Source organism: Eublepharis macularius, chromosome 13 (assembly GCF_028583425.1).
Source record: "Eublepharis macularius isolate TG4126 chromosome 13, MPM_Emac_v1.0, whole genome shotgun sequence".
Lineage (NCBI taxonomy): Eukaryota > Metazoa > Chordata > Lepidosauria > Squamata > Eublepharidae > Eublepharis > Eublepharis macularius.
In genome coordinates this window covers 17,433,246-17,443,225 of record NC_072802.1, presented here as the reverse complement: position 1 = coordinate 17,443,225, position 9,980 = coordinate 17,433,246, and the positions used below count along the sequence as shown (strand labels likewise).

Sequence of the window (9,980 nt, the reverse complement as noted above, 5' to 3'; positions counted from 1 at the left end):
CAGTAGGTATCTCCCTACAGAGGTAACACTATAGGGATACACAGAGTTTCTAACCTCCAGGTAATGGCTGGAGATCTGGAATGACAAGTCATCTCCCGGCAACAGAGGTCAGTTCTAAAGAAAATGGCTACCATGGAAGGTGGACTCTATGGCACTATACGCAACTGAGGTCCCTCCCCTTCCCCACCCTCCCCTACACCACCATAATCTCCAGGAATTTTCCAATCTGGAGTTGGCAACACTACCTGATTTTAAAAATAGCCCACAGGAGGCGGTACAGGAAGTGGCAGGTATGAGGAAAGAAAAACAGTAACATCCATGTATGTACCTGGAGTAGCCAACACTGGGCAGCTTTATCTTAACACAGATTAAAAATCTCACACCGTCCACATGTAGAAGGGAAACTGGATCAGGTCCGTTCTGTTCATATATTCAGCTGCAGGTCTGACTAGCCCAAATCTAGTATATTTTTGTGACACACTTCCTCCAAAGAAATGAGGGCAGCATACACCATCTATGCACACACAATGGGAGCCTGTTTTTACAGCCTGCACACATGCAAGGCCCAAAAAAAATGACTGAGCTGAGCAGCTCTCAAAACAAAATTGTGTTAGCTGACTTAAGGCAGCTGAGGTCTGACTTAAATCTAGTGCTGCCTGCTGGTAAGTTAGCTGGTAAAGGCAGCTAACTTTGGCCTGTCCTGCAATTTATTTAAACTGGATGTATTGCTACTTTGCTTGCACGTTAAGGATGCGGTGCTCCACAGCCAGCCAGGCATTGCACCACTGTGCCAGTCTTGTACCCGGAGCAGCACTGCACACAGCAGCACTGTTTCAATGAGACACAGGGAGCTATTCTCGTTTGCCAAAATAATGTTCAAATGAGCCATCATGAATCATACAGTCCCATTGGGACAGAAGTCCTAGCAATATATTACCACACTGGCTCATTCAGAGGCAAGTCACTCAGTGAGCACTACACAAAACTAGTGCAAAAGTTCCAACATTCAAAAGAAACTAGCCCATAAGCTACTATCATGGTTACTGTCAGCACTTCACAGATCAAAACAATTCTATCATGTCTTAAGATCCAGAGGAATTAGCTGTGTTCGTCTGTAGTTGCAAAAAGGTTAAAAGTCCAGTAGCACCTTTAAGACTAACCAACTTTATTGCGGCATAAGCTTTCGAGAATCAGATTGCATCTGACGAAGAGAGCTGTGGTTCTCAAAAGCTTATGCCTCAATAAAGTTGGTTAGTCTTAAAAGGTGCTACTGGACTTTTTTCTGTCATGTTTTAAGTGCACATTTTTTTTTTTACAAATTCTTTTGTATGTATCTGTAAAGGAGCACTTCTTGCTTCTGTTAAAAAGGGCACGGTGCTAGATAACAGTGAGTTTTGCAACGATGCCTGTGAGATAAGGATAATTACTATGTGAAGATCGTTTCTCTGTCTCACCACAGAAACTTCCCAGACTAATAGGATGTAAACAAAGGAATGACGTGTGCACTCCCTGGCTTAAAGTCCTGCTAAAAACTAAGCAAGAGGGGCAGCTGAGGGCAGGTTAAACCAGTCGCTCTGGCAGAGCTATATAAATGATTTCCCCAGACAAAGTGCAAACCCACATATTAAACTGTTTATGGTAAAAGCCCCACCCTTCTCAAACAGCAGCTAGGATAGGAAAAAAACAACAAAAGGAATCTTTAGGGCCAGGTAGCTTTACAGGCCCTGTTGGGCTGAGCAGTTACTTGCCGTGATGATAGTCAGCATTTTCCAGAACTTTTGAGAACAGACCAGAACTACTTGCTGGAGCCATTGTTTGGGCTGCCTTACAGTTGTTGGCCACCCTAACTCTTCTTTCCCCATTGCCCCAATTTAGAAATCAGCACAACTGCCAGGAAACAGTAAGGTGAATCAACGTACCTGGCAGCTGAGAGAGCCACATTCTCTCAGGACCAAGCATTATGTGTTTACTTGCAAAATCGTATTTTTGTAAGGACAGTCCTGAATAGTTTTACACTCTGCAGAGAAATAAATACTCATGGTAAACATGGTACACCAGAATCATAAGCCACGTTCAGGCCACCAAAGTCTCAAGCCTTCCAAGTAAGAGGATGCTACATATCCCAAGTGCAGGGCCATCTATGCAGCCTCTCTTTTCAAGTATGCCAGGATTCTTACGGGGGTGAGAAAGCGGGCAGTGCAGCTTCCAGTTGGACCAAAACATTGCAACCGTAGGAATTTATGGTTCCAAGTATAACAAGGCAATGCACATCAAGAATCTGGGAGAACACACACGGACCAGGATGAGAAGCACAGCATGCAAATGTTGGGTACCGAGGGCGATCTTGGGAAGCCCAGTGTCCGCTATGAACAGTTCACTAGGTCGCTAGCATTTATGACCACAAATATACATCTCCAAAGTACAGTGTTTTTCTAATGCAACTCATAAGCATGGCTGAAGAGGTCAACACTGCTGAAGATGTCTGGGGTTCCACGTTCCGATTTCTAGTATTGCGCAGAAGAAAACCCAAATACCAGGACTTCCCCAGCTCCGTGTTGGCCAATATGGCGCCTGCCAACACCTTTCCTGGTGGCCACCAAGCGCTTTCAGTAAGTGGGTGGGGCTTTTGCCCAGAAGGGCTTCTGATTGGCTCGGCAGATTTTAAAAAATCATTGTTTGGGCAGCAGCTGCCACCACAGCAGAGCTCTTCACTGCGTGACTGAAGGTAAGCAGTGTGTGGGCTAGAAAATATTTTTAAGCATGTTCATTTAAAAGAGCATTCTGTTAAACAGCTTCTGCCCAAAATATTGAATTACTATTAGAATTACGCGCAAGTTCACTCCCTGACATTTCGTGCTTGGCTCCTTCTCAACCTGCAGCAGCCGTTTTGTGGTTGCGCCCTCCACCCTGTGCCAGAATTTCAAAGGTGCCCGCAGGCTCAAAAAGGCTGGGGACCCTGGCCCTAGCGGCACAGGCCTCAGTTCCTCCCCCCCCCTCTCTCTCCACACATCCTCCTAAGCACTTTACTTCGTAAGTAAAATTGGTTGATAAAATAGATGCAACAGACCCTTCCGTAAAAAACCCCCCACAAAAGTGACAGAACTGTGGTGAAATTAACTTTATTTAGTGTGATACATGGCTGTAATCTGACAGTCAATATTCATATATTAAGAGTCACTTACTTGGCTAACAGCTAGGAGACAGCAGCGCCAGAGAGACACACTCAAATATGCACACCCACAGAGAAGGCAGTGGAAACGTGAACTTCATCTGTTCACTAGATTCTTCTCCCTGCCTGCTGAACCACCCCCATCCCTCCCCACAAACATTTACTTCTTTTTTTTTTTAAATCCCTATTCGCTGGAAAAGAAACACATTTCCAGTGTGTCTTGAGAAAAAACCACAACAGCAGAGGCAGGACTGATCTGCCAGTGAGAGAAGGGACAGTGCACCAGATCAACTGCAGAGAAAAAGAGACACACTGACAGGACATCAGCAATTCCCACACAACAGGGAGGATATATACATGGGGGGTGCCGCGGAGGGGGACTTTGCTTTCAAAACTGACTGGGTCAAGCCTGAAGGACTGCCAACTCTGTTGGGAAAGCTTCTGGGGAGGAGGTAACACACACAGATGGGGTGCCTGAGCGCTCAAACATTACATGGGGTCAAAACAGGGTTGCACCTACCTGTAACTGTTGTTGAGTGTTCTTCTGTGCAGGCACACCTGGGAACTGTGCATGTGCAGGCTGGCCTGTGCATTTCCCATGTGGGACTGCACAGAAGACATGACAATGAAGAAAGGGTTGCATCTACTTTTAACTGTTGTTCATGGAGTGTTCTTCTGTGCAGGCACACCTGGGAACTGCACAGAAGACACGACGGACAGCAGACTTCCTGATGGCTGGTTTTCAATAGGGTGGGATGGAGGCTGTTCTCTAAGAGGTTTTTCTAGTTTAAAAACATCTGCTCTATCCCAAGCATTCAAGACGCAACAAACAAGCGAGCCAGAGTTGATCTTAATGTTCCAATCCATGAAGCAGAATTTTAAACATGAAGACTCATTTATTTCCTGCTGCTGGGGCTCACTAATGCTCGCCGATTACCAAATCAAGGTGGAGGGGGGGGGGGTGCAAATGCATGTCATGCAGGCATGGTTCGTGTTACCATGATTCTTTCATCTTAAAACCAAGAGGATGGACTCCAGGAACTGGCTGGTACTTGAAGAAGCTCAGTGCAGGTGTTAATAAGTGTACGTGTGAGAGTCAGATGCACGAGAGTCCCAGATTGGTGACTATAATAACTGAATCTAAATACTTGCAACTACTCCAAAAAAGGGAAGCAGTGCCCAACCTGGCAGGCCAGCAGGAAAAAACTGGTATCACCTAACAACGGAGAAACCAATAAAACTTCTGTATCCCTGGAAATAGTGGCTTCTTTTTCTCTCCAGCTAAGAGCACTAGAGACTTCTGGGGGTGGGGGAAATGTTAACACGTCCAAAATGCAGCCATGGGATTCATGAAGGATCTTTCTCTTCATTCTGAATAATTATCTTGCATCTGGCCAATTTTTGCAGCTGTGCTTTAACAATAAAAAACCCAACAAGCAGAGTTTCCCACCCCCCAGGTTTGGGGTGGGGATGACCCGCGCCCCGTTGAGATTCTCCCTGATGTGGGGCTGTTACAGGGACAGCCTATAAATTGAGCTGGAAACAAGGAAGGAAGGGGAAATTCACAAGGAAAACGAAAGGAAGCACTCCTCTCCAGGCCAACCCTTGGGAAATGGAGGAATGAACCACTCATGCATGTGAACAGCCAAGAGCTGAGAAAGGAGAACAAACGGGGGGAGGCAGGGGGGAGTTGGTGGAATCCAACTAACATCCTTAAGGGGAGGCTTCCCTCTCTTGCAAAGAGACACCTCTCCTGTCTCTTAGGCATGAGAGTTCAAGGGAAGCAGTTTAGAATGTGCAAAGGCAAGACAAAGAGACTGATCTCCTTTCAGCCACTCCTTCTCAAAGACTCCTCTGGCACAAAGCCTTTCTTGTTCCAAATCCAGGTCTCAGCAGAACCAAATAAGGAACAAGACAGTTCTTCCCTTTAATTCTATCGTGAATAAGACCTCCCCAAACACCACTAGAGAGAAGGGAAGCACTATGTTCTTGACACCCTACACAGCCCTCACTTCCCTGCCAGATTTAAGCTATGCCTTATAGTTGTGTCTATAGACTACGCACCACGTGCCTTCCAGCTAAGAGGAGCGTGGTCCCATGCATATAGACAAGAATGCACGTTTTTCAAAGGCAATTTCAGAACTACAGGAGCAAGCACGCACCCGAGGCTTCAAATTTTTGGCTTTCATCATACACAAAATTACCTCAACCCAATCAAAATAGGGTATTATTATCCTAGAAGGACCAAAAACAGTAATCCAACATCACCCATCTCCCAAGACCGGTGTGCACATTAGCAAAACTTGCACCAGATGCAAAAAGAGGTATTTGAAAAAGCATTATGTGCTAAACCATAAATCTACTAAATAGGTTCCTCCTCCTCTAACAACTTAGAGACACAAGTTATTCTTACTCAGATCCACTAGACAGACAATAATGAAAAGTTACCTTCCCTGGTGTATTAAGCAAAAATTGAGCTATCCTGATTTTGTCTGCCGAGATTTTGGGAACTAGTCAGGTATGGGGAAAACAACAGCAGAAAAGATCTTCAGACCTAGTGGCTGAACCAAGGCCAGGCTCAACCCAACAGAGCACAACTCAAGCTCCAATCAGGGCCCAACGTGGTTTTCCTCCTGGATGGCTGCTGTTAGCACTTCCAATCCCTCAAGTGATAAAAGCGTAACAGGGAGTTCTGTCTTCCCAGATTTATCCAGAGTCGTAGCAAGCATGAAGGTAACTGTGAAGCGCTTTGCATATTAAAATTGCTGTATAAATGATAAACCATACAAAAATAACAGCGCCTGGCATTGGAACAAGTCCACTTTACGGGTTTCTGTTAATCCAGATAGCAACTGCAGCTCTTAGATTTGCTTAGAAAAAGATCTTGCGAGTGTGTGCGTGGGGATGGAAGGTAAGGAGGAAATCAAAGGGAAGGATGGGAGGCGCAAAAAGATGCTTGAGAATTCCCTCCCAGTGTGGAGACACCTCCCATCCCAGAACAAGGTTTCCCACTACAGCCAGCCCAGCTTTGGCTATCTTCCATATTCACATTTAACAGTTAACTGAGCACCATCTTTCAGGAAAAGAGCTGACCACCTTTAGTTAAAGACAGCCAGCTCCTCTGTAAAGGTCTAGGGTGACTTGGAAATTGAAATATCTAATGCCAGGATAAGATAATCGGAACCTCTTTCCCCTCCTCCAGGAAGATAGAACAGAACCCCCAAGAGGAAAAGTAAGCGGTAAGGACACTCGGCAGAAAGCAAGCCCTGGAGTATGTCTGCACCATAAAGACGGGCTGGGCAGCACCAAACCAAAGGAGCAGGTTCTGGAAGGGGGGGGGGGGATGAAGAAAAAGCAGGAAAGAATAAGGACCCCTCCCTACCCTGCTACCCCCCTTTGCTGTAGGTTTATCAGTATTTTCCTAACCTGGGAAAAGCTCCTCCTCTTGCATTCATAGGACAACACATTTAGGCGTGCACGCCCAAGGTAGGAAACCGAGAAAAGGGTGCCACAGCACCAAAGTGCAACAACCAACAAGGGACAGGACACATTTGAGGTTCACACCATGCAGTAGGAGGGGGCAGCTGGAGCTGTCCACAGAACAAGGGGCTCAATCGCACACGAGGCTGGGTTCGCAGCCCTCAGAAAGTGGTTTCTCTAGTCAATGAAAAGGGATGCTCTTCAGTGAGACTGGAGTAGCCAATTGGGAAGGGGTTGCCAAACTGCAGCTCCTTTAGCAGGAGCATCCGCTCTCCGTTACTGGCTGCTCAGGAGGCTTCTCTAGCTTGATGTCGATCACTGGAGATGGCAGGTTAAAGAAAGCAACCAGGACACTAAAAACAGGCCGAAAGAGATCACCCAAAGCACAACACCACTCCCCTCAGAACGAGGGAAGTGCAGGGGAAATGGAGGAGACAACAACAGGCTGCCCATGTCCCCTGACCATCCCAGCGATTCTAGAAGTCTCTTTCCCCGCCCCCATCCACCACACGACCAGGCAGCTCAATACATGCGAGCCAGAAAGACCGTTCAAAGAATTAGATGGCAATGTAACAGTAATGAGCGGTTTCAGACAGTGTGTAGGTCGGAAAGGCGGGATAGGAGTGGAGCCTTGACCAATCTTCACCTGTCCACCCTCAAAACAGACCTCTAACAAAACTATTTGATACATGGGTGGAAAAGGACGGCCAAAAACATTAGCTGCTTAGTAAGCCGTTTCCAGTACATCTCACTAGCAACATACCACATCTCCACCCAATAAGACACACATAGCAGAGCTGAAGCTCTTTGGAGCAGCAGCTCCGGTTTTCATTCTGATCACAAGGAGACACAATGAGTTGTTTACATTACTGAATAAACTCCGCAGATAAAGATGAGCAAAATAAGTTGGGCATGACCCATTAAGCAACTATGGCACCTTTTTATCTTTGGCTTTCAGCATCCATTGGTCGCTGGTATGGACTCCCTCTCCTTTTCCCCCTCCTTTTCCACCGCAGGCTCTAAACAGCGGCAAAACCTGGGTATCAAGAAGTCACCACCCAAGTTATAGCTAGATTACAAACACACAGGAGGGCAATAACCTATCACTTGATCTGCCCAGACACCACCCTGCCCATGGAGCAAGGGGGTGGGAAGACTAACCTTCACCCACCTTTCCTTCTTCTGCCAAGGGAACAGGGTCAGCTCTCCAAAATTATGCCTTGGACACTCACGATGCAGTCCTAGGCTCTGCAGCATTCAGCACTGCAAGGCTCAACACCTCTTGTGGCATGGGGGATGGCTCAGATCAACACTACAATGACTTTGTAATCTTGTTTTAAAAACACATTTGGATCTCTTGCAGAAGCAGTTTGTCCTGTTTTCCTGCTTTTCTAACTGAACACTGAAAAGAGATCCCACAAGGTAAAGAAATCATAAGGTCAACAGAATCTAGGCACTGAGCTTTTCCTGGGCTATATTCCTTTATATTGCAGCCCTAATAAAAAGCTCTTTGTTTAGATTTTAGCTGTGTCTGAAGGCACATGGGAGAGACCCACCTGCTTTGGAGGATTCAGTATTACTTTCCAATGCTTTGGGGCACAAAACTGACTGCATGCCAAATCCAAGAAACTAGCACTGCATGCTGTGTATGAAAACCTGAAAAATCTGAAAACTATGGGATGGATCCCACAAAGTGCCATGGAGTTCTTGCAGAGGAAGTAAAGTACAAAAAGTAGGAAAGGCAGTTTGTTCTCCAGTTCCCCCTTCTCAACACGGACCCCCATTGTCTGACTGTTCTTTCATGGGGCGGGGTCCCCAACCTTCAGCATGGCCAGAGGGAGGCAGCAAACTCCCTGGCAGTTGTAGGATTCAACCCAGGCAGCTTGTCCTTGAAGATGGCGATGGTAATACGAAGTCCAAAGTGTTTCACAGATATTGCTATAATCTTTAGGACCACTCTGCAAAGCAGGTATGTATCATCCTCATATTGCCTTGAGAACAGTGGCTTGGCTAAAGCCATCTAGTAAGTTCCTAAGATTTAAAGTACAGACGCTCACAGCTCAGAACTGTAAAGGCCTCTAAGCCACAACAGAAGTAAGATTAAACAGCTCAAGCATCGGTAAGCGTTAACAGTGGCAACTTTTATGTTCCTGCCCCAAGTTTTGCAAGGCAGGGATAGAGGACTCATCAGCAAAGCTACAGCTGAAACCTTCCATATAGGAATGAGGGTAAGGCAGAGCCCAATAAATCCCAGGCACGAGGATGCCATGATGCCTAAACATTTCACAGTAGTGCCTAATATTTCATTAGCCATTTATTTTAAGTGCCTCTTGGTGATTGTTGGTAGAAGTACAAAGCTTATAGGTTGGCTTTGTGTTGTGATGACCACCAGAGTTACCTCATATTAATTTATATGCTACAGCACTTCTGTTACAGCTATAAACAGAAAGGAACTATTAGAGTTTAGGATTAGCTTTTGTGGAAGCAATAATTAGAAAGTATGGATATTAAAATATAAACCTGAAGGCTGAAAAATAAGTCTGGCTCCAAAAGCCAAAGAAAATTTTTCAAGGCCTGAAATAAGGATACTGTCATCTTTGCTCTTCTCGGGAGTGCTGTCCATTCCTGGTAATGCAGCTGCCACGCGGCGGAAAAGCTGAAAGGCAACACAAAAAGAGTGAGATAGGAAACACATGGAAATCAGGTTAACATACACACAAACAAGGGATGCACCCATGTCAACGCTGCAGTAATTTGCACAAAAAACAGCTAAACAAGGAATGAAAGCAACATTGTCGAAGGCTTTCACGGCCGGAGAACGATGGCTGTTGTGGGTTTTCCGGGCTGTATTGCCGTGGTCTTGGCATTGTAGTTCCTGACATTTCGCCAGCAGCTATGGCTGGCATCTTCAGAGGTGTAGCACCAAAAGACAGAGAGGTGACACTGAGAGATCTCTGTCTTTTGGTGCTACGCCTCTGAAGATGCCAGCCACAGCTGCTGGCGAAACGTCAGGAACTACAATGCCAAGACCACGGCAATACAGCCCGGAAAACCCACAACAGCCATCAATGAAAGCAACACTTGCTCTTAGTTCTGAATTCAAAGACAGACATTGGTGAGAAGGCATGGAAGATGCACCCAGCAACAACAATTCCAAAATCTAGACATGAACTTCTGGGAAGTTCAGCACCTTCATTGAGAGTCACAGCAGTGTGAACTGCTGACTTTAAGAACAGAAGCAGGGTAATTTCTTTTCCCAAAAAATGGAAGAGAAAGCAAGCCACAAATAACAGTGAGCCATGCCAGGCGCTAGAATTCCAAGGAACTGGGC

General features: G+C 45.9%; 1 protein-coding gene across 3 annotated transcripts in view; it reads right to left on the bottom strand.

Annotated features, from left to right (window-relative positions):
* Positions 1–3,919: 3,919 nt before the first annotated feature.
* The window catches only part of LOC129341203 (ras-related protein Rab-6A-like), a 42,326-nt gene continuing 36,265 nt past the window's right edge, over positions 3,920–9,980 (bottom strand). For all 3 annotated transcript variants that reach the window (XM_054996255.1, XM_054996256.1, XM_054996254.1), the window contains 2 exons: positions 9,239–9,305; positions 3,920–6,967 (listed from right to left, as the gene is read on the bottom strand). In XM_054996255.1, coding sequence (XP_054852230.1) covers positions 6,903–6,967; positions 9,239–9,305 — 132 coding nt within the window. In that variant the 3' untranslated portion in view covers positions 3,920–6,902. The remainder of the gene's footprint in view (positions 6,968–9,238; positions 9,306–9,980) is intronic.